The sequence below is a fragment of the Lonchura striata genome, chromosome 24 (genome assembly GCF_046129695.1).
Source record: "Lonchura striata isolate bLonStr1 chromosome 24, bLonStr1.mat, whole genome shotgun sequence".
Taxonomy (NCBI): Eukaryota; Metazoa; Chordata; class Aves; order Passeriformes; family Estrildidae; genus Lonchura; species Lonchura striata.
The window spans coordinates 3177946-3201968 of NC_134626.1; the positions used below are offsets into that span (position 1 = coordinate 3177946).

The 24023-nt window shown below is 45.2% G+C and overlaps 1 protein-coding gene across 1 annotated transcript; it reads right to left on the reverse strand.

Annotated features, from left to right (window-relative positions):
* Positions 1-44: 44 nt before the first annotated feature.
* On the reverse strand, positions 45-23381 carry MMEL1 (membrane metalloendopeptidase like 1). The gene is made up of 23 exons (XM_021529902.2): positions 23115-23381; positions 22805-22968; positions 16323-16382; positions 15562-15723; positions 15102-15182; positions 14531-14626; positions 14167-14285; positions 13488-13553; positions 11192-11326; positions 10506-10595; positions 10129-10265; positions 9580-9673; positions 8893-9021; positions 7838-7936; positions 7384-7467; positions 7022-7125; positions 6335-6393; positions 4375-4494; positions 3266-3399; positions 2817-2882; positions 1742-1837; positions 1393-1469; positions 45-1035 (listed from the first exon to the last, which is right to left on the reverse strand). Exons 1-23 carry the CDS (start codon positions 23162-23164, stop codon positions 936-938), a joined length of 2322 nt encoding a protein of 773 aa, XP_021385577.1. The 5' UTR covers positions 23165-23381; the 3' UTR covers positions 45-935.
* Between the last annotated feature and the right edge of the window lie 642 nt (positions 23382-24023).

Below are 24023 nucleotides of genomic sequence, written 5' to 3' on the forward strand. Positions count from 1 at the left end.
CCCCCCATACCTCTCCATAGGGAAATCCTTGCTCAATTCACCACTGTGATTTTAAAAAGTTTTATTAAAAATTAATACATGTTACATTTTCAAGTGTAAATACTGAAAAATAGCCTATGGCAAAATAAAAAGGCACAGGATTAAAACCAGCTTAATTGTTTCCATGGATACATGTCTGCTATTTGGCAAAAGGTATTTTATACACTTTCTACAAGAATAAGCATAATTTTAAATATATCTCTGAAGGGTGGGACCCTGTAATTTAACCATAAAAACAGAATTTGTACTCCTAAAATGTGATAACTGCAGTGATGTCTCACTTGAAGGGGGTTCTTTGGAGCAGAGGAACTCAAGTGCAGGAGGAGAGTGCAACAGGCATCTTGACATAGAGCTCACTGTCACGACAAATAGCAATCCATGAACAACAAAGCAGTGATCAAAGTGCAGGGGCACAGACAGCACGAGAGTTTACACCAGCTCTAACCTGATCTGGGGAAAAATGCACCAGAAATGGAACCAGAACACTGGACATGGAGCAGTGGAACATCTCAGACAGCATTGCTGAGCCCCAGAAAGTGGAGCTGACATATTCAAATTATTACTCCTCTCCGAAAAATAGATTTGTGGCTGCTTGTTGGTTTTGTTTGCGTGTAAGAATGAGTCCTTGTAACCCTGATGTGTGTCTCAGTAACAGTCAGCATGTCGTTGGGAACAGTCGCTGTGCCCGGGAACGCAGCGCGGCCTCCGGCCCAGCCCGCTAGTCCCGGGACCCATCCCCGTGGTCCCTGCGTGCTTCCCTGCGGCCCTGGGACAGCTGAGCGCTTCTTGGCTCACTGCAGCAGCTGCCCCGGCAGCGCTGGCTGTGGCTGAGCAGCAGAACACCGGGCACATCCCTGCCACGAGCTGTTGGTGGTGTCACCAGTGTGCCATCCATGTTACCACACCCGGCACTTCCCTGCGGGATGCATAGCTGTGCCCTTCTTACAGTGGAACACCTCGGAGAAGGCTTCAAAGTTCTGCAGCGAGCCCATCACCCTAAACAAAGAGAAGGGACTCATTGATGTGGAAATTGCTGCTCTGGGGAACAGAAAGTGGTTTGGAGCCTCAGAACTTGATTGCAGTTCAGAATATGGGATGCTTTAGGAAATATAGGGAATATGAGCAATGAAATGCCAGAACAGAGTGGGTTTGGTCCTGCTCCATCCCCTATGGACTGGCAAATTCACCAGGTCAGGTATAGGTACGTGCTCTCCAGCAGTGTCCTACAAGGCATGAGAGAAAATCTGGAAATCACTTGGGAGGTATCTAGTGTGTCATCAGACTCTCCTGTGCTGTCGTGGTGCAAGGGGTTGAATGAAGTGAGTTGTGAGTTAGTAAATGAATAAAACCCACCTGTACTTCAGAGGGCTGTGAACATCTGTCTTTATGGACTGACTGGCATATTCTGGTCTGTAGGAACCACACCAAACCTGCACAGGGAGAGTCGTCATTAGTGGGTCCGTATTGAAGGGAACTCATGTTGGGAACCCTCTCAGAGGCTTTCCTAAGAACCATCCCAGTTTGCTATGATATCACTGGGATATGTTTTCTAGAGAGGCAGAATAGATGCAACTATTTATTAATTAGCTTTTGTTTCATCAAGATCTGGTGCTCTGGGACAGATCTATCTGCCCTTGATTTCCCCCAGGTGTTTGCTCCAGCCAAGTCCAAGGGCCTGAGGCACAACCCTGTGTGTTCTCACCTGGGCAAAGTTGAGGAAGAAAAGCTGTTTGTGAGACATGTTCAGTCCAGGAAGCTTTGGCTCCTTCCCTTCCTGTTCCAGCCACTTCAAGTAGGCCTGGAAATGATCACAGATCAACTCAGAGGAGCAGGAGGAGGATTTTGAATATTGTTTTGGGAGGAGGGATTTTAGTCACCCCATGCATTAACCAGCGTGCTTCCCTTCTCTATTTGTATACATTTTCTCTCTCCAATGCAAACAGTGTAGAGAATTTTATGCAAAAGCTGTCAGCATAAGCACTGTTGACTTCATGGACTCTTTCTACAGGAATTTGTATCTGTAAATAAAGTGTTAAATCTCCTCTGCTTCTCTTTAGTGATGATTTTTCTCTCTTCAGGTAACTGCTCATTAAATATCAGATAACAACCTTGCTCAATGTTAAATTCATTACCTGTTATTGTTGCACGTTAATTAGCCAATTTGCTTTTTTTAGGTATATTGACATGATGGAGACAAGTTAATGTGCCCTCATGCTGGTTAATTCCCAACATTCTGTTTCTGCAGCCTCTCAGGTGCTGACACAGTCCCAAAGCATGAAACAAAAGGGAGAGCTGAGGGTAAAAAGAGATCCAGCACCACAGAGCATCCATGGATTCCACGTGAAGGCACTTTGTGTCACCCCACACATCCCCTCCATGTCTGTGATGGCTTTTAGAACAATCCTAATGAAGTAATTAATCGGAATAGTGTCCCTTAGGGTTGGAATTTAGATTTCCAAAAAGTCAGGATGTTCTATAAGCACCCTTACCACCATACTCAAAACACCAAAGAGAAAAGGTTTGACTGTGACATCTGTTAGGTCCTTTGTATGGAAGAACATTCCCTGCTCACACCTGAGCTCCACCTTTGGGCTGCTCCTGGGTGCAAGACTGGCAGCAAGCCACGAGCACATGAGCTTCCAGGTGTACATCTGAGAGTTTAGCTTTTGGAATGTGGTAATACGACATGTTAATTGTCAATTTTTTTTTAGCACAGAATAGGTCCCCCCATTGCTGGATGCCAGGTAAGGTTAACTCACAGGGTGTTTGGGGATTACCTTATAAGCCTGTCTGACTCCTCCATTATCTGCAATATTTTCTCCTAATGTGCTTATGCCACTGACCTGTAAAAAGAATAATTTATTTACTATACTGTCAGTAAAATCAGCAACTCTAAGAACTCCAGGTCTATCATAAAACAGCCTGACATGCCTGGAGCAGAGATAAGCTGTGATGGGATAATAAAGGAGAGAATAAAATTAAACAAATCACAGGGTAAGAGTTGTAGATTGGAAAAGAACACACACAAATATAACAGAGACAGAACCTGGGCTGCACCAGGACAGAACATCACTGCACACAGACCCTGACCTTTCTGGGCCCCACCAGTGTCCCCAGTTCATCACAGCCCTGTAGTAGCTGGGGTTTGTGCTTATCCCCCATGGGGATCCCCTGTTAAAGTCATTATTTGTACAAAGGCAGAGCTGTGGCTGTGGTTGTTACTCACATTCTGTCCCCCCGCCAGCTCCCAGGTGTAATTCCCGTACTGGTGCACCATGCACAGGGACTGCTCCTTGAAATGCAGCGCTGAGAAGTTGCTCCACCAGTCCAGCATGTTCCCATCCTTGTCAAAATTCCTACCTGCAGGAAAACCCAGGGATAAAAGGAAAGCTTTGAGCAAGATTTTTAAACTGCCACTCTTGCAGTTGGAGCTGCACTTCTTTCCTCTTTCCTTCTTGAATTTAGATGCTCAGAAATATCTTGGGCACAGTTTATTCTCTTTGTCATGGGGGAATGGGATGGTGGTCTCTGTTATTCCCTGATTTCCTGTCCAGTCTGCAGCCCTGACTTCAGGTATAGCTCCAAAGCCTGGTTTTATTTCCAAGTGGATTTTGCAGATATCGTGTAACAAAACCTTCCCTCAGCCCTGAGGTGTCTCAGGTGCTGGTTTTGTGCAGCCACATGACAGAACTGAAGTTTATGGAGAATTAAAAGCTGGAATTGCAGTTCTGGAGTTTGTTCTTGTCTCTCTGGCTAGAACGAGGCTTTTCTTTGCTCTAGAACTCAGTTTCTGAGGCTGTGTTGTGTGTTTATGTCATCTGCACAAACTTAATGAGCATAAAAAAAAAAACAACACATGGACGAAACTCCTGACTTATAGAGTCAGAAGTGAGTCCCCCCAAATTCTTTTACATGGCATTTTAGAAACTTTAAAAAGTAACTTATTTCAAACATTTGTGTTGAAAAACAAAGTCTCCTGGGATTTCAAGACATTGATGACATTTGTTCTATCCCAAAAATATTGTTCACAGATTTCACTGTATTCAGGAGACCGTAATCTGCTTGTTTTCTGTTTCTGATCTGATGATGCTGTAAAAATAACATTTTTTTTCCTGAGAATTGTCATTGCCTCAATTTTTTTTTAACATCTGCTTATATCTTGTGTTCTGTTCAGGAAACACTCCCTGCAAAACTTTCCACAGAGTGTTCCCAGAGTTCTCCTATTGCTGTTGAGCTGGATGTGACTGTACAGGGATCTTCAGTCCCAGTGCACTTCAATCCCTGCCATGCCACAAGTTTTAGCTGAAATAACAACATTTTTTTCAGCCATCTCACCGTTGTCATCGAACCCGTGCGTGATCTCGTGCCCAATAACCATCCCAATCCCTCCAAAGTTCAGGGCCTGGGGCTGGTGTTTGCTGAAGAAGGGGGGCTGGAGAATCCCAGCAGGAAAAACTGCGAAGAAAAGGAGAAAGAGGGAAATGCTGTAAGGTGACTTTGTTTTTGCATCCTTGGCAGACAGATTGTTTGCTTGGTGTAAGGGTCAGGAAGGAACAGAAAATATAAAATGATTAGAAACAAGCTCATGCCTCATGTGAAATTGTTTCTCTCTTGAGAAGTGGAAAATGACAAGTTAATAAAGGTTTAATTTAGCACATCTGCAGCTACAGTACCTCTCTGTTTGAGACCCAAGCAACATTTACATTAAGCTTAGCCTAATTTGGTCCATAATGCTTGCTGCAGTGAGTCAAGAACAGAATGTTTAGGAGCTGTCCTTTGGAGACAGGCACAGTTTGTGTGTCAGAGCCATTTTATAGGGGAACTAATGGAGGTTTTATTGCTTTATTTGGGTTAAGGAGAGGTTAGAAATCACCCGCTGTTACCACCAACAATTGGAAGTGTAAAACACACAGGAGTGATTCCTATAGACCACCAAGGGCACTCAATGCCAGTTGAGGGAGGTAATATGAGATCTGTTCTGCCTCAGTCTGCTGGGAAAAAACCTTATCCAGAACCATGGGATTTGCTTTTCACCCCTTCTAAACAAGCTGAAAAGCATAAATGCTTCTAGAGGAATTCAGACTGGCAGTAATTCACTCTAATGAGATATTTTCTATGAAGGGAGATACTGAAGTTGTATTGCAAGTAATTAATTCAGAGACAAAACCATTTTGGCTACACAATTTTGTGGAGAAATGCATAATCCAGAGTGCAGTAAGACAGAGCAGTGTGGAAAATTGTTTTCTCAAGCTAGAGACATGAAGAAACAGAATTTAACTGACATATACACTATTGTGGGTGGTTGTGCTTGGATTTTTACACAGGCATATTCATCTCCAAGTTGCTTAAATGAGTTACTTTTGTATGATTTATGAGGACAAATCTGGAGAGGAACCAGGTGGCTTCAGAACCTGAGTTCCCTGCCTGGAAAGCTGATTCCAGTCTGTAAAACCACTGGGGATAAACTGGGAGCTGAGGCTGGCCACCAGGAAAGCCCCCAGGATGGCCCTGCTGTGGCTGAAGTCCTGGTGCTGCAGGATGGAGGTGAGTGGAAGCTGCACAAAGCAAAACAGATTTTGGGTGAGGTCAGAGGGCTAAATTATCAGCAATTTGGAGGTTTCTGCTCTTAGGAATCACAGAAGTTTTCTGTTGTGGCTGTTAGTAGATTGGGCTGTTCCCACTCCTGGCCTTTGCCCTGGGAGCAGGGTGCAGTTTCTGTCTGGCCTGAAACCCCATGGATTTGTCCTTCTGTGGTATCAGCAGATCTTCCTGGCAGTCTGGGAATTTGAATAAGCACTTCTGGAGGGAATTATCTATTGTCTCTCCTGCTTGGGGTGCTCAGAATTCAGCAGAGACTCAGCAGTTTTAACCGGAGCTCCTGCACGAGGTCTGAGCTCAGGGAGCACAGGGAGCCAGGCAGGCTCTGGAGGTCTCCCGTGCCAAGGGCAGCCCAGCAGCTCTGCAGAGCTCACAGGGCTGATGCTCACAGGCACCTTCTGCACTCTGGGCGGCTTTTGGGGTGCAATTGCACAGAGCAAACTGGAAAGCTGCTCCATGTGCTATCAGAACTCAGGAGCAGGAGCAGCCCAGGACACGCTGGGAGCATTCTCTAGGTGCTGGCACTGGTGCTGTCCAAGGCTTTCAAACCCAAGGCTGTTCAGTGACAAGATGCAAACTGGGGAGCGGAATATTCATCAACAAAGTGCTTGAGCTGAACAGCCTGGCAGGCTTGCCCACAATTCCTGCATGGGCACGGGGTGGAAAAAATCAGCTGGTTAGAAGTGTTTAAACCTACCTATCTGGTTCCTGTTGGGGGAATAGAATGCATTGACCACTGCAGCTCCAATTATCCATCTAAAAATAAATGTTGCACACAGTTAGTCATGATGTTTCTTTTTTTTCCCCCAGACATTTTTGAAATTTAATTCCCATTAAAAAAACGCAGGTATATAGGAGAAGATTGTAAGGATATAAACCTTTCAGGGATTATTTATTTTTATATATATATATATATACACACACATATATACACACGTATATATGTAATATATATGTGTAGATATATGTATATACATATACACACACACATATATATGTAATACATATATTCTCAGGAATGTATATATAGATACATAAAGAAATATAATTTCCTTCTTAGGAGAAGGAAGAACCTTGTAACAAGAAAGAAAGGTCTTATAAAGAGATTATATAAGGCAAGAATTAACGTAGGAAAAAGGGTGCATTGATCACAGTTGTGAAGAATTCCTGATACCAGGAAATACCTGGTGGCGTGTTTATGGGCAGCTTTCACCCCAAACACACAACATTCAAGGGGAAAAGCATTTTTCACTTTACCTTAGAATGGTTTAATTCCTTGATTATCTCAGCCATGGGCATTCCCAGGTACCCACAGCATGAGCTGAACACCCCCACCATTAACCCAGAATTTAGGTTGTGTCTGTGGCTCTGTCTGGAAACTCACACATCTTGGTCAACTCTCTCTCGAAGCTTTTTCAGGCTCTTTTGGGCTCCAGCTCGCAGGTTTTCCAGGATGTTTTCAAAGTAGTTGTGTTCACTGAAGTTTAACTACACAAACAGGGATCCAAGTACATTGGTCAGCTGAGCAGGAAGAGGAACTGCTCGTCCCACTGAGCGTCCTCTAAAGAATGTTTTGGTTGCATGGTTTCACTGAATAGTTGGTTCTTTGCACCAATTATTTATTAATATGTTCATTTTAATGTCCTTGGAAAGGGCAGTTGCACAGGTACAAATACTCCAGTGGCAAGAAAGCAAATGCAGGGGTTTATTTTGAGGTATTTAGTGAGATATACACAAAGTACTTACATTGGCATATTCCAGGTCCAGTTTCTCATTGTGATCTTCCAAAATGTAATCTGGGTAGCCAATTTGTTCTTTGATTGCCATTGCCTGGAAGAAAAGAGTTGAATGCTTCCTCTTAATTGTGATTTTTGTTGGTGTGCTGTTGGGTTGTTTCTACTAAAGTTTCAGTACAAAAAATAGTTAAATATTAGGGGATTTTTCTTGGCTTTGTGATGATGCTGATGGTCCTGAAGGTCAATTAAAGTTGGAAATGTTTTTTTGTTTTTAGGAATTCTGTCGTATCCAATTGGAATTTTTATTGATGTGGACTAACAAAGGATTGAAAGGAAAGGACAATGTAACAGGATCATAATGTCCTCTTCCTCTTGTTTGTGGAGAAACTGGATATGGTGATACTACAAAATTCCAAATATTTTGTATTCATAAGGGAAAACTGAAGTTCTTTGTTATGTCTGACCTTCTCACGAGCTTTCTCCTTGGATGCCTCATCCATCCACTGTAACTCATCCAAGGTCTCCACGAACACTTCACGGATCTTCTCTATTAAATCTCGGACCTGAAAGAGAGCCAGGGAGACACTCATCATTTGCATGCCCTATTCCCAGGCACAGCTAAGGAGGGATGAAAATCTTCCTGCAATGGCAATGTCTCCAAATTCTGTGCTGTAAGCCATGGTACTGAGTATCTAAAAGTGTGGATGTGACAGTTTGGTCAGGGAGAGAAACAGATAACTTTCCCAGGCACCGATCTGGGAAAAGCTGTGAGAAGCTCAGAGAAAAGAATTAAAACAATTCTTATCTTGGTCTGTGCACCTGGTATTTATGAACATGTGGAATGTTGTACGTGATGTTTATAGAGAGAGATGTACAAGAATGTGTTGTTCCTAACTATCTAATGGTATGAGAAATGTTGTTTGAGAACCAGTCAAGCTCTGGGTGAACGATCCTGATTATAAATATGGGGATTTTGGTAATAAAGGCAGGTAACCTGCCTACTGAGGTTTTGGAGTCAAATGTTGTTTGCTTCTTGCTGTTCCTAATACAACGACATAAAAGAGCATCACAAACAAAAGTTCTTGCACCTTCTTGACTGGTGGATAAGTCTCCCAGGCAAAAACCAGAGAGCTGACACCAGAGGGAATGGGCACTGTGGGCATTGTGGATGTGTCACTGTTGAGTCATGACACAGACACCCGAGGCGTTCAGAAGGCTAACTCACTTTATTAGAAAACCCATTCATTTTTATATTCTAATTCACTACAGGTGGAACTGGTCCTTTAATCAAAACACTGTCACCATTGGCTAATTAAGAAGACACCCATTTGCAAACAACCTTAGGGGCAAAACAGCTTATTACAAAACACCAGGTTCAGATTGTTTAAAATTCTTTCTCTCCAGCTCCCTAAAGCTTCCCAGGCCGACTCATGGGAGAGCTTATCTAGCTTGCTCTCTCTCTGACCAGAGAGCTGCCACCACAGTGGATGTACAGTAGTATGAAGGGTAAACTACATACCATCCTCTTGCTCTCACCAGCAAAAGTCTCCCGGACATACATGGCTCCCACCGCGTTCTCCATGTTGTTGTTGACGTAACTCACGCACTCCCTCCAGCGCGCCTCCTCCAGCGTCGTCCCGTACAGGGCCTGCAGCACCAGAGCCCAGCATTAACCCTGCCCCTGCAGCTCTCCTGACTACTAAATTAACCCAAAGGTTTCAAACCACTGCCTAAATTAACTCTAAGGTTTCAAACCACTGCCTAAATTATCCCAAAGGTTTCAAACTGCTGCCCAAATTAACCCAAAGGTTTCAAACCACTGCCTAAATTATCCCAAAGGTTTCTAACTACTGCCTAAATTAACTCTAAGGTTTCAAACCACTGCCTAAATTAACCCAAACGTTTCTAACTGCTGCACAAATTAACCCAAAGCTTTCAAACCACTGCCTAAATTAACCCAAAGGTTTCTAACTGCTGCACAAATTAACCCAAAGGTTTCAAACCACTGCCTAAATTAACCCAAAGCTTTCCACTGCTGGGATTGGCCTTGTTTGAGGATTCCGTGGCGTGATCATAGAATCTAGAATGGTTTGGGCTGGGAGGGAACTTAAAGTTCATCTCTTTCCAGCCCCCTGGCAGGGCTGTTGTGTTGACAGGCTGGGTTTGGTGGCAGTTGTGCTCTCCTCCTTATGGAGAGAGGAAATACCTTCCTGTAGCTGGCCCGAGCGTCCTTGAAGCGCCGGCTCAAGCTGCTGACACGGTCGATCACCAGCCGCCAGATGAGGTAGTTCTGGATGGTGCTGTGTGGGAAAGCAAAGCTGAGCTTAACCCCCTGTAAAAACCAGCACTAGGGCAGGCAGTCAGAGGGCAATCCCAATTTTGGATGGAGACAAGGAAGGAAATCATTGCTGCCAGTCCTGGGTTTCACAGCATTTCATTTAACTGCAGAGTCATCCAGCCTGAGGACTGGGCTGTCATGTCTGTTCTGGGATTAATGTCTTATTTTTATTCCTTCTAGAATGTAACAAGAGCTAAGCCTGTCATGTATTTTTTTCTCTCCATTTAACCTTTTCTAAGAAAGCAGCGAGACACCTTGTTCTGCAGTATTTGGAATTGAAACCTCCAAAGGCATTTCCTATATTTTACAGGGGTGTCATTTTTCCTCAGAAGCTCAGAACTAGCAAGGGGGTCCAATAATGGACATTTCAACAATCCTTCTGTGACTTTTGTCCTACCTGTCCTGCAGTTTCTTTACCTGGCTGAGTACTTGGAGATAATTTCTTTCAGCTCTTGCAGATAAGGCATCCCATACACAACCACCTCTTCCTCTGGGTCCACCTGGACACTCACTGAGGACATGACACGTTGGATGAAGAAGGTCCAGTTAAATTCCTAAGCAGACAGAGAGACATTCCAGTGTTGGATGATTAAATGCCTCAGTAACTGGACTTTTGACAGTCTTATGACCGTGAGTGCAGCTGTTCAGTTGGACAAAGACTTTAAAGAGATTCTGAAGACAAAACTAGGAATGGGAATGATTTTAAACCTCTTTGTTGAAGCACATTCACAAAGCCATTTCCAACTGGCATGTAATTAAGAGACCTGAAGTAAGACTGCTCATGAAACACTTACATTGAATGCAAACTTTTCCTGCAGCTCTGCTAAGGTCATTTTGTTGTACAACAAGGTCACATCATGCCTTTCCTCTGCTGGGGTGGTGGCCTGAAGACATTCACAAGGTTATTATTACTGGAATCAACTGACAGAAATATCAATGGCTGAAATCACAGGCAGGTGCACATAAACACACTCCAATAATATTCAGATTAACCATTTTGTTTGGGGAAAGGAAAATCATTTGGTTGTGCCCAGTGCTGCTTCCAAAAATTCAGTGCAGGAACCTGGGTCCCCCCACTCAATAATGTTTCAAGGATATGTTGAGCCAAGTGGTTCCTTCTGCCCTCTTTAGAATGGAAGCCCCCTCTTGGGGGATTTTTAGGGTGCTGTAGGTTATAAAGGATGCAAGGGAGCCTGTCCTGGTGTTATCCCAGTGCATGGTTAGCAGAAGGTGAATTTTCCTGTTTTAGAAGAGTTCCAAATAGAAATAAGGCTGGGACTGGAGCAGCACAGCAGCAGTGTACAGCAGGCAGAATTAGAGACACAGAAGCTCCATGGCACAAAAGTCTTCTTCCCCCACTTGTTCTGGTGTGTGCATTTTCTGGTGCATTGGAAACTGCTGCACAAACCAGCAAGAGACCCTTCCCCCTCACCCCTTGCCCCCCACAGCTTCCTGAGGAGCTGTTGATCTCTCTACTCACATTTGCAATCTCTGTTTCAAGCTCCATGACCTTTGCCATTTCCTCTTGGACAAAGGAATCATCTTTGGACACGTTCTTGTCTTCCCGGATCATTTTGGCGACGGTGATCATGAACTGCAGATAAGCTTCTCTCACCTGCACTCAGACACAGAATGGATAAAAAAGGTTTGCTGCCCATCATTTCATAGAATCCCAGAATGCTTGGGGTTGGAAGGACCTTAAACCCCATCCAGTGCCACCCCTGCCATGGCAGGGACACCTTCCAGTATCCCAGGGTGCTCCAAGCCTTGTCCAACCCAGCCTTGGATATTTCTAGGGATGAGGCAGCCACAGCTTCTCTGGGCACCCTGTGCCAGGACCCCACCACTCTCACAAGGAAGAATTTATTCCAAATATCCCCTCTAACCCTTTCCTCTGTCAATTTGAATCTATTGCCCCTTTTCTGACACTCCAGGCCCTTGTAAACAATCTCTCTTCACTATTTCAGTGGTTCATCTTCGCATTTCTCATTCAGCAAAGCATTCTCTTTGTCATGGATACCTTACAGGGCACTTGCCAGCCTCAAAACACAAGTTCTGCTTCTCTGTGCCATCCAAGTCTGGCATTGTGAGCTAGAATTACTGCTTGGGCAAAGAGGAGGCTCTGTGCTTTGAGTTACACTATGGGAACAGTGATCCAAAATTCCAGGATGGATAGGGAAGGCTTGAGTTCTCTGAAAGTAATACCATAAATATTCTCAGGTCTGATTTTAGTGTCTGAAAGAAAAGCTCTGTTTCAGACAGTTCCCAGTGACACCTTTGCTTTATTCCTTATGGAGGTTCTGACTGGTTTATGTCTCAGAAAGGGCCTTGAAAAGACATTTGGCTGCTGAGGGAGTGCTGATCCCTGATACAGGAAAACTTGCTGCTACCTGTTCTTCTCACATACTTTTCTCCCTCTGTAGACCCTGGAAGCCAGATAAACACAGTGACTGTGATGAAATTGAGTCTGGGCACTTACAGATGATGATTTGTGGTTTTAGGCTGAATGCTGAGCCTTAATCAGGCCAGACTCCCCCAGGCCTCAGGAGGAGTTTTGCCAAAAGATGCTGGACTAAGCACAGGGGGAGTTTGGGTCATCAGAGCTGTGCTCATTGTCTGGGGGCAGCGAGCTGGTAAACACAAATAAAAAGGGGTTGTGTCTCCTCCTTGGTCATTAGGATTAAAAGCACAGCCTCAGCCCCCCTGCTTTGTGCCTTCAAATTAAAGCTGTATTGAGAAGAACTGGTTTTCTATTGCTAATTCAGGATTGTCTCTGCACTGTACCTGATTTCCTACCTCCTCCAAGTCAATCTATGTGTGACCTTCATGCCCCAATGCATAAATATCCTTCTTTTCTGCTGTGAGTGCTGGGACACTTGCAGGGGAGATTCCCGGGTCAGCAGCTTTCAACATTTTTCCATTTCCAGGAGATTGTTTTGTCCCAGGACCTGGCAACTCCTAAAAGTGCCCAGAAGGTGCAAGAACAATCCCCTATAAACCTCACAGGGTTATATTTTAACTGTATTCTATATAAAGTGTGGTGAAATACACTGAAGTGAGAAGAAAACTCTTCTCACTGATGTTTTCATCTGCCTTTACAACCACGAGACAAAGGAGTCTCAAATGCTGATTGTTGTCCCTCTGTATTCCCTTCCATTCTTGTTAGGAAAATTGGTTTGATGTTGGGCTGCAAATACTCTTTGTTAGCAAGGCATAATTGAGGAAAATAAAATGTACTAAAGCAGTATTTTCATCTTGGAAACAGACAAATTATCTGGCTTTGTTTGCAAGAGCTTTCTGTGTATTTACAGAAACAGTGTTTTTGCATGATCAGTGTTTTTGCCCTGAGCATTGGCAGAGGAAAGCAGCTAGAAAATAATCTCTCACAATTTCACGTAATTTTGGGGGAAGGGGAGAGTAAGTGGCAGCAGATTCCTACTTGCTGAGCATCAGGGATTCAGAGGAAGATACAAGCAAATCCCCTGCACAGAAAATGAGAGGCTGTCTAAGCTATTAAACACGATTTTATTTCCCCATAACCTCCTTCATGAGTTGGCCAGTTCTGGGCAGGCTTGATATTTATACTGTTGTTCAGTCCTTTGGTAAACTTTACAAAATGTTGGCTAAATTAGGAAAAATTGTAGCAATGAATGGCACAGTCTGGTTCTGATTGGTGCATAGTGTGAAGATTCTTGTATTGGGGTTTTTGAAAGCACAGGGATGAGGAATAAAGTTGTTTTAGTGGCACAGAATAAATCAATCCAAGGGATACTTACTCTTTGATAGTTGCCCCCATTAAAGTAGTAGTCCCTGGATGGCATTCCCAAACTTGGCTGGTCGATCTGAAGGAAAATGCATTTCTCTGGTCAGTGGTGAGCAGGAGCTGGGGGTGTCCGAAGGTGCCCTTTGGGCAGCAGGAGATGCTGTGTGTGCCACCCTGCCAGGGCTGGCATGGCACCACTGCCACTCACCCAGAGAATCTGGGGACAGGGTGGATCTTAGTGTGGGTTATAAAGCAAAATCTTTCAGTAATCATGGAGACCCAAGAACAAATTTAAGTAACTTTTCTACATTGCTTGACTTTAGGGCTGGACTTCTTGCACAGCTATTAATGAACAAACTCTGAAATACTCTTTATGTATTTTAAACCCATGGTTTCCTACTATATGTTAAACCTCATCCTCATTTTTGTAAGTCACAAGAATTTTCAGCCCTTAAATGCTGTAAATCAGCAAAAGTTCCATTGATTCTTATTTCTTTTACTGAAACAAAAATTATGTTGCCGTAAAACTTTTCCCAATATGGCTTTGAGAGAGATCTGACACTTGGGGTAGAGAAAAATTGCCTACATTTTACCATTATTGTTCAATGGGAAGCTCATCTGTCTGCAGTGTAAAATAATGATCCATTATGATTTCTGGCATATCAATAATTCCCTTGTCCTTTTTTTCTTACATAAATGATGTGTCTGCTGGAATCCCGGTCATCATTCCACACGAACATGTCAATGAGGACACGTTTGTTAAACCTGGAATTCATTATGGAAAGGTTTTCCTCCATGCTCCAGCTTGGCTCTGGGAGATAAAAGAGAAAATTGAGTTAATTCCTCAATGTGTGTCAGACTGATTGAAGTCAGACAGTTCACGAGCTGGCTGCTGAAATTTTGGAGATCAATTTAAATGGATCAATAAGTGTCGAATGTGTGATACCTGACTTGTGTTTGGGAAGAGAAACTGAAAATGCAGGGTTTTTTTTGGTGACAGTGGCCTCCCTGCTTCAGGAAATAATTCTGACTGAACCCTTCCAGGCCCAGCATTACCTCTGGTCTTACTCCAGTCTGCAGAAGCCACTGGCCAATCTCCAACCATCCTCAAGGCCTCCAGCAGAGGCAGGGAATCTCTTTGTTCTATAAGACCTGAGGGAGGAAAGACAAATTCTGTATTGTTTTCATATGAAAATAAAATTAGGAAAAATAGGTAATGGGCCTAACAGCTTAAATTTGCAACTGAATGTGTCATAGCAAAAAAAAAAAAAAAAAAAGAGATCCTGAAACCATTCTCTGTTAGTCTTCAGAAAAGAAATGAAAATACTTCTGTGGCTCTGGTGCTGATTTGGAGTGGGTTGGTTTGGGAAAGGTGAGCTGGGCCAGGTTTGTGCCTTCTGAAGGAAAAGCTTGGCATCCACACCCAGCATCCATCCTTCCCACATCCCAAAGGGGTATTTTGAGGTTTAATGAAATACCAAGGCATCTGCAATTGTCTGAAGATGAATTTTCCAGACACGGCCACATGGATTAGGCAGATATTGGTTGGATTTTGCTTAACAGGACTTTGGTTTTTCTGTATGCCTGGTTTTGAACAGGGGAGTTGAGGGAACAAGAAGACACTCACTCTCATTCATGCAGGACTTGTAAAGGATTTTAGCTTTCTGAAATGCTTCTCTGTCCCCTTGATCTGAAGTCTCCAGCACACCTAGGGAAGGAACCATTACCATGAGATTTTTACAGAAATCCCTGAGGATTCAGGGCTGTGAATTGTAGGCTGCAATTACTGTCAAACTAGAGAGCTCTTCATGCTCTTAATGAAAAATTGTCAGGAGGAAGGAGCTGCAGACAGCTTGTCCTGCTCCTTTTGGAGTTAGCACCCAATCACCTCTGGCAAAAACCAAATTTTTAGTGGGAACAGGATGTTCCCACAAAATAGGTGTAGTGAGAGATGTAGAGATTAAAGGACCAGAGAGAAAAAAATCCCAATCAGCACTTCTGTGCAAGTTTATTTCTCTGTCTGATGTGCTGTGAGTAACCTCAGAAATAAACTCAGGTCCCTGACGGGGGGAGCAGCTCATCCCTACCTTTGAGGATGATCTCCAGCTCGTCCCTCAGGATGTCAAAGATGCTGTATCTGGAGCTGGTCTCTGGGATCACATGCCGGTTCAGCCAGCCCCCACAGGCATACTGGTAGAAATCCTGGCACGGGTCAGCTGTGGGGTCCATGTTCTGGATGATTCTGGCAGCTGGGCAGCAAAATCGGAGAGCTGAATTCTACAGACTGCCCAGGAACCTCTGGGTCTGTTGAAGACTCTCAAGGAGCTGCTTGGCAAGACTCATTCCCACATATTATGACTTGAGGAATCCCGTTTTCTGCTTAGAAATGGATCTGAATGGCAGATGCAGAATGCAGCAGAGTTGTCCCAGAGCCTTGCAGGGAAGAGTGCCCAGTGCTCCTCTGGCTGCAGTTTAGGCACTGCCCAAAAAACCCGTGTTGCCAGGGGGCTATTGGGAATGTCTGTGCTGGAGTCTCACCTCTCTTGAGGTGTAGATACCACAAATAAGAAGGTGAATGCCCCATGAGAGAGAAAATTCAGTCTAAAGGGAATTTTCTTATGCTAATAGGTACAGATTGTGTTGGTCAGTCCATGGCCTTGTGGCTCAGAGCTCTTGGCAACACTGGCAATTTTCCTGTGCTACTTAAGAATGATATTCCTTACCCAAGGGGAAATCTCATTCCTTTTCATCTACTGCAGCCTTAAACTCTGAATTATCTCTTTTTTCAGGTTCAGTAACAGCCCACAAAGCCTCCCCTGTGCAGCAGTACCTCCCAGTACCCCATTACCTGCTGTCACACACCCAGGGGTGGTACAGATGTTGCCCGAGTTGGTGCCATAGTAGGAGCCTGCAGGGAGAGGAGGAGAGCAGATGGAATTACTTTTTTTGGATGGGGATTGCTCCCAAAGTCACTCAGCAGAGCCCAATCCCAGTGACAGCTCTGCTTGGTTTGAGAGCAGGCGAGTGAATGTTGGTGCCTGTCAAAGACATCAGATGACAACCGTGAAGAAATCTGGGGATTTTTGAGGAAAATTTATTGGCAGCAGCTCTACAACAGTCTTGACAGTGAGTTTTATCTCTCCTGGAAGGAGAATAAGACCATTTTTTCTACCTGCTAACTGCCTCCACAGTCTACTCAAAGCATGGGATCCTTTTTTAAACAATCTATTAAGATGCTCTGAGCATCTTCAAAATAACTGAGACTGAGAGGTTTACACAGGGGCAAAAAGCCCAGAGCTGGGTTGGTGCTGCCACACTGCTCTGAGGCACCAGGATGCAATTTAGGAAAAGAAATTTCTTCAATTTCTGCAGGTGTTTGTGTGCTGAGGAGGGGCAGCCTGTCACAGGCTCGTTTGGCCACAGTTCCCTGTGGCCTTGCTGCTCATCTGAGAGGTTCTCCCTAATCTGGAGTTTTCAGGGCTGATGGAATAGGGTTGGAATAAGGAGCCTGTGGACCTGTGTTCAAATTTCTTCTGCCTTGAGTTCAGCATGGAAAAGGCCACTGAAGCCCTGCTCTTGGCTATTCATTTTCTATTTCTGAGTGCTTGCTTTGTGAAGTTCTCCCAGTGCAAGATGCCCAAAAAAGCCATGCTCACATCATTTTTGATGCTGAGTATTCAAGTGAAGGTACTTGTGATGCTGGGCAGGTGGCAGGTCCCTCCATGTGCTGTTCCCTGCACATCTGAGGATCTGAGGGCCCTGGCCCTGGGACAAGGAAATTAATTTTGCTGCTTTAATTTCCCATTTGAGAAACTGGATATTTTTCTTTGCTACCCACTTATATCAAATAGGCAACCATGTGGTTCCACTCTGAAAACAAAATCTTGGTTCTTTCCAGCAGATTTAGACATTTTTAAGCTTTTTTTTTTTTTTTTTTGATCCTTGTTTGCAGAAAAGAATTACTAAAAAAAAAAAAATCACTTTCAATGCAAGTAAGTGCTTTACATGAGGGCAAACAAGATTACAGTAATTCAGAGAGAAATCAAACAGTGGGGGAGAAAAGAGGACTTTGAAGTTCATCAGTGGAAGTGACATAAAAAGCCCCCACTGTGCTGGGGAATGTTCAGGGTTCAGCTGAGCGTGGCCGTGCTGGGTGGGAGCACATCTGCATGAGAAAAATTCTGGCTCCTGTCTGAATTTGGGATGTCCTGCCCAAATTCTGTGTCTGGCAACCTGAACAGGGGAGGAGCAAAATATCTGGGACAATGGGAAGCTTCATAAAGATAGTTATATTTTTCTTTTCTTTTTTCTTTTTTCTTTTTTGGGTGTTTGTTTCAGCATTTGTTGGGATTTTTTTGCATGCTAAATTTTTGGAGTTTCTTAAACTCTCTCATAATTAAAAAAATTGGCAAAAATCAAACCTAAAAGCCCAGGGAATCTCCAAGGGGGAAATCAAATACTTGGATGAAAAGAAATGAGTAGTTCAAGGACAAAAAGAAGGAGCAATAGCAAAGAGCAATGTGAGGAAGAAATAATCGTACTAAAAGAATTTTGTGTATCTCTGTTTCCTGGGGACCAGGCAGGACTGAAATGGATCCTTTATTTATTTATTTATTTTTAAATCAAAGCTTCTCTTTATATTTTATAACCTGACAGTGTCTCACTTGAATTTCTGGAACCAAGTGCTTTGAGGGAGGTTTGAGCTCCCCTCCCTTCCCCAAGGCCTCGTGCTTGTGATGCTGTAACTGAGCAGGGGAGCCAGAGTTTGGAATTCCAGGGCACACTCAGGGCTCTGAAACTCTGCCCCAAAACCAGATCATGGGAAATGGCTGGGCCAGAGATCTCAATTTACCTCGAAAATATCTCCTTTGTTTCTCTGTCAATTCTGTTCTTTTATTCCTCAGGACCTCTCCTGCCACAGGCTCTGGGCACGACCAGCTCTGCCCTCTTTGGCTTTACAGTCTCAGATCCTTGCTCACTCCACTGGAACTTTGTCACCTGCACCTCCCAAAAACTAGAAATGAACTTCAAATGCACCTTCTTAATTCTCAACAGTTCTGCCTTTTGTTTTTTCAATTGCTTTTCTAGAAGAACAGCCCAAGTTTTCAGCAGAAACACAAGTTATTTCTCTATTTATCTCAATTGGTTTTCTAGAAGAACAGCCCAAGTTTTCAATAGAAGCACAGGTATTTATTTATCTCAATTGGTTTTCTAGAAGAACAGCCCAAGTTTTCAGTAGAAGCACAGGTATTTCTCTATTTATTTTCCTCCCTGGTTAAGCACTGCTGACAGGTTGAGTTACAATGATCGAGAGGCTCCTGCTTTGGCATCCATTTCAGCCTGATACAGCAGCAGCAGAGAATTGATCAGGCACGAGAAGCTTTAATGGAGATAAATGAAATGACCTGAGCTGTGGGACTGCTCCAAATGGAAGAAAATGAGGGAAATTAAACACTCCAGAGGTGAACTGCTCACCTGAGAGCTGGCAGAGCTGGGACATGCTTCAGAGCCCCTGGGCTCACTGCTGAGAATTTTCTTGTCTTAATTTGGCCTCACAAGGAGCCACTGAGCCCTGCCACATTTCCTGGCCAGCAGCAGGAGCAGAAAATCACTTGTGGCATCTCTGGCTGGCTGCAGCCCCTTCAGCAGCTCACCTTTGGAATGATGGTGCTTTTCAAACCCAAACTGTTTTTCCAGAGCTTTATTTCAGCTCCTTTTGGAGAGAACAAAAGCCAAGCCAAGCCTTCTGCAGGGCTCTGGAGGACACAGCTGGTGTTTAGTGTCTCCCCACTGCGCCTTTGGAGCAGCACAGATGGCTGGGGATGGCACACATGGAGACAATTAGAGCCACAGTTGTCACCAGGCACTCACGTGGGAGCTTTTACCTCTCAGCACCTTCCCTTTTCTCAGATCTCCTCTGCACAAGAGCTGCTGGCACTGCAAGCTGCCCTTGTTGCTGTTCAAACAGAAATTTGCCCGCAACAAACGGGGGAAATCCCCAAATTCGGGTTTTCCTGTGCCAGATGTCGGCGTCTTCAGAAGGAGTGCAGAACCCAAGTGTTTGGTTTTTTTCCACCTTTCCTAGGATTTCTTACCTAGAACCATGGCTGAGCCAGAATTTGGGGTGAGAAGCAGCAAATTGTGTTTATTTGCTTGTTTTGCAGCCCTGCGTGGCCTGCCACTCCCCATCACTGCTCTGCACTCACGTAGCTGCACCTGGCCAGGACTGAGCTGAGCCTTGCCACCCAAATATCATCATGACTTGTGTGTCAGCTGCCACTTGGTGCAATTCTGCATCTCCCCTGCATAGCTGGCTCCTTATGAAGGCTCCTGACATCAAAGGACATCGGAGCAGCAGGGAAGGAGCCGGAGCTCAGCCACTGCCTTCCCCCAGCTTTAGTTTAGATGCTGCTCCTGCTCAGCAGGCTCGTGTGAATCTGTTGTTGAAGTGCACAACAATCCCACTCAGCGCAGGAAACGCGGGAGAAAAATGTGGCTTTTTTTTTGATAAAAAGCACCCCCAGAGCAAAGTGCTGCTTGGTTTGTGTTTGTGTTTGCTTGGAGCCTGCCTAAGGAGAGGACAGAGGCTGTGACCTTGGGCTTCCTGCCAGGAGCAGTGACAACTGTGGGGATGCAGACACAAAACCAGCAGTGAATCTTCCTCCTCAGAGCCAGAAAGTCACTGAAATCACCAGAGTTACAGGGGCAGCAATTAGGTGAGGCTGGAAGTTGTTTGGAGGAGCTGCTGAGTGATTTGGTGTGTCAGCCACAGAGGTTTGAGATGTTCCTCAGGCTGGGACCTTTCCAAAGGGTTTGGATTCAGGAGATGCTGGGAGGGAGCTGTGAAATGCTGCTGAGCTGGGGGTGTGAGGGAAGGCTTGAGAGCATGGTGTGCTCACATCCAAATTCCCATGCTAGGATCACCCAAATATTGCTTTATTCTTCCTATGTTTTCTTTCAGCTTATTTAGATGAGGGCGATTTTTGGGTCTGAAAAGTTCCTTGGATGTCAAAAAATCCCCAAATTGTATCCAGAATTCTGTAACTGCACTGCTGTGAGAGCTTGAGTGTTTTTGTTGGCTGGGAAGAGAGATAAAAATCCCAGTCAGCATTAACAGAACTCCAGGAATTATTGCTGTGCCCACAGGCCTATTTCATGCACCACAGTGCTCTTCTGCAAGATATGTACAAGCAGAAAAATATTCTCCCTGAACCACAAAGCCTAACATGTCTTTATAAATTAAAAAAAAAAAAGAAAAAGTGAATGCAAAGCAGGACAAGCAATGCTTTGATTTTCTAATTTAATTCCTAATTACAAGCTAAATAAAATGATTTTTAGAAGCCTGGGTAGTGTCATTCTGATCAAGGGTATATCAAGGTGAAGTGTGAAATCCGAATCTGCTCTTAGTGAGCAATCCAGTGTCCCATACACATTGCAAAATTAACATTTCAGGGAAATTAGCAAGAGAAGAATCCCAGGACAATGCTGTTGGTTGTATCCCATGAAGGGTGCTCAGCCACATTGTTTTTTTCCTGTTGTTCTGTGGGATTTATGGGGCACAGCTTTGAGCCAGAGGTGCTTTTCCCATGGGGAAAAGGGATTTGAGGCTTTTGGCTGAGCATTGGGAATGGGCTGAAGTGTGACAGCAAAACAGAGCTAAGGGGGGCATTGGGACAAAACTTTTGAAGACAAAAAAAAGAAGTTTTTGCTGCAGGAAGAGCTCTTATTGTTTCAGTTCTTGACCCAGGCTGGGCATGGTGACACTGCTCGGTGAGGATGGAGCTCCTGCTGCTCATTTCCCACCTGGAATTTAATTTCATTTCCCACCTGGAACCTCATTTCCCACCTGGAATTATCCAAAGCTCCTGGCTGCTCCAGCTGTGAGCTCGGATGGGGACAGAGGCACAAAGTGGCTCCAGAGCACAGCTGGACACAGCTGGAGGTGTGTGAGGAGCACGGGGCAGCAGAACATCTGCCCTGCACTCAGGGCTCAATTTGGGGAACACTTCCAGGGAAAGCTGAATTGCAGATACGAGCCTGAGAAAAATATTTAGGTTTTAGACCTGTTTTCTCACAGATAAGCCTTCCTTAAACACATGCAGTGAGCACAGACTCTGCCTCTGGATTTGGATGAGACCAGCACTTGGGCAAATATTATTAATACCTGAACTCTGGATTGTCTGGAGCCAGCAAAGGATGTAGAGCAGATTTCTCAAATCCTTTATGCATGCAGGCAGCAAAACCCTGCCAAGCTCAATGTTTGATACTCCTCCAGGACCTGGCTCTGGGGAATTTCTTTCCTCTCATCTCCTGAGCTAATAGAATAAACTTTCTGATGAACTTTATGAATACCAAATACTCAGGTTTTGACTGGTGTTCAACTTCTGGTAGCAAACGGAGTGAACAATAACAAGGCTTTTCCCATCAATTCTTGCTCAGGATTGTGCAGTTTCACTCACAAGTGCTGAAAATGCAGCTCTCTGCAGCAGGGGAGGCAGAGACAGTGTGAGGAGACAGCAAAGCCTCCCTCCAGTTTTGCTGTTCCCACTTTAATTTCATTCCTAGTGTTTTAACAAAGCTCCCAATCCAAGAGACTTTAATGGAAGTGACAAACATGAGGCAGAGCTGCTCCCGAGCGTTTGATGCTTCCCAGGGTTTTAAAGTGGGACTTTACACTTGCTGTGCCAGTGGGAAAACTTTGGTTTTACCAAGTGTGCTCTGCAGTTAAAATATTTAGGCAAAACACTTCAAAATAACGTGCCTCAATGTCAGGTTTCTGGCAAGATATTTGCATTCAAGTCACTGAAGCAAATCACACTTAGAGATCCAACTGCCTGATGGAATATTTAAAAAGTCTCCTTTTCTTCAGCAGCAAGTGGCTTTTTTTTCTTTTTTTTTTTAAGCTTTCACATTGTAATAAGTAATTTCCCCTTCAGGGAGATTGTTTTTAGAAGTGTTTTAAAGCAGCTGTTGCCTTAAAAACCCTGACAATAATGAATCTTGGCTTGTGCTTGGATAAAATAAGGAAATGTCAGTCCTCACACACAGGCACACACCTTCCCTCTAAAACAGCACATCAGCTTTGTCAAAACAGCTCCGAATCCAACAAATTGCATGGAATTAAATAAAAGCATAGACTTACAGAGCATAATTCACAATTTAAGTAAAAGTCAACATAAGCACAAGCTGGGAGCAAGGCAGAGAGAGCTCAGTCCCCCACAGAGGTGACCTCATGGTCTCCCTGTATTTTTGTTTTCATTTAGCTCTGAGAAAAAAGGACTTTTTCTGCTCTTTGCAGAGGGAAGGGGAAGATTATTCCCAGGTTCTTACCTCTGCTGCTGGCATAGAGGATCACCAGGGCGACGGCAGCACAAGTCATGAGGAGCAGCAGGACAGCCAGCCCGATGGCCACAAAGCTCCAGGGCTTCTTCCCGGATTTGGTCGATTTTTCCACAATATCCATTTGACTTTCTGATTTCCCCATTATTGTAACTCTAAATCGGGGAGGGGATGGCGAGAAAGGGTTAACGGCACGGCTGCATCAGGATAGGGAGAAGAAACGCATGAGGGGAAATAAAAAAAAAAAAAAAAGGAAGCAGAATAAAAAGCAAAGAGAGAAAGAAAACTTCCAAATTATTACATGTATTTGTCCATTTGATTGTCCACAGATTTGCCAACCTCATTCTCCATCTCCCGTGCCTGCGTTTCTGCCCTGGGGGCGTTTGTGCTGCCCGGGGCTCTCCGTGGAGCAGCGGCAGAACTTCAGGAGCCTCTTTGGGAAGCGTGGAAAAGTCTCATGACCAGGTTGGGCAACTCCTTTCTCCCGGGCAGGGAAGGAGGGGGGCAAAGTGCCGCCTCGCTCTGCCCGCTGCCAAACTGCTCCCGCTGCCTGCGGAGCGCTCCGGCGGCGCTGGGCGGGCTCCGGCCGGGATCCGGGGATCCCAAAAGGGATCCGGGGAGCAGCCGGGGATCCCAAAAGGGATCTGGGGAGCAGCCCGGGGATCCCAGCCGGGATCCGGGGATCCCAGCCGGGATCCGGGGAGCAGCCGGGGATCCCAAAAAGGATCCGGGGAGCAGCCGGGAATCCCAAAAAGGATCCGGGGAGCAGCCGGGCATCCCAAAAGGGATCCGGGGAGCAGCCCGGGGATCCCGGCCGGGATCCGGGGAGCAGCCGGGCATCCCAGCCGGGATCCGGGACGCAGCCGGGGATCCCAAAAAGGATCCGGGGAGCAGCCGGGGATCCCAAAAGGGATCCGGGGAGCAGCCGGGGCTCCCAGCCGGGATCCGGGGAGCAGCCCGGGGATCCCAAAAAGGATCCGGGGAGCAGCCGGGGATCCCAAAAGGGATCCGGGGAGCAGCCGGGGATCCCAAAAGGGATCTGGGGAGCAGCCCGGGATCCCAAAAGGGATCCGGGGAGCAGCCGGGGATCACAGCCGGGATCCGGCACAGCCCGGGGGTCCCAGCCGGGATCCGGCACAGCCCGGGGGTCCCAGCCCCGATCCCGGCAGGGGCTGCGGCTCCGCCGGGTTTCCCCGAGCCATGCTCGGCG

Bases quoted from the DNA above. Each gene is read 5' to 3' on its own strand.
- MMEL1 (XM_021529902.2), bottom strand. From the start codon at position 23,164: ATGGAGAATGAGGTTGGCAAATCTGTGGACAATCAAATGGACAAATAC. The intron at 13,554-14,166 runs GTAAGAAAAAAA...ATTTTCCTTCAG, and splicing joins CCAGCAGACACATCATTTAT to ATCGACCAGCCAAGTTTGGG. The intron at 1,470-1,741 runs GTGAGAACACAC...CTCCCTGTGCAG, and splicing joins TCTTCCTCAACTTTGCCCAG to GTTTGGTGTGGTTCCTACAG.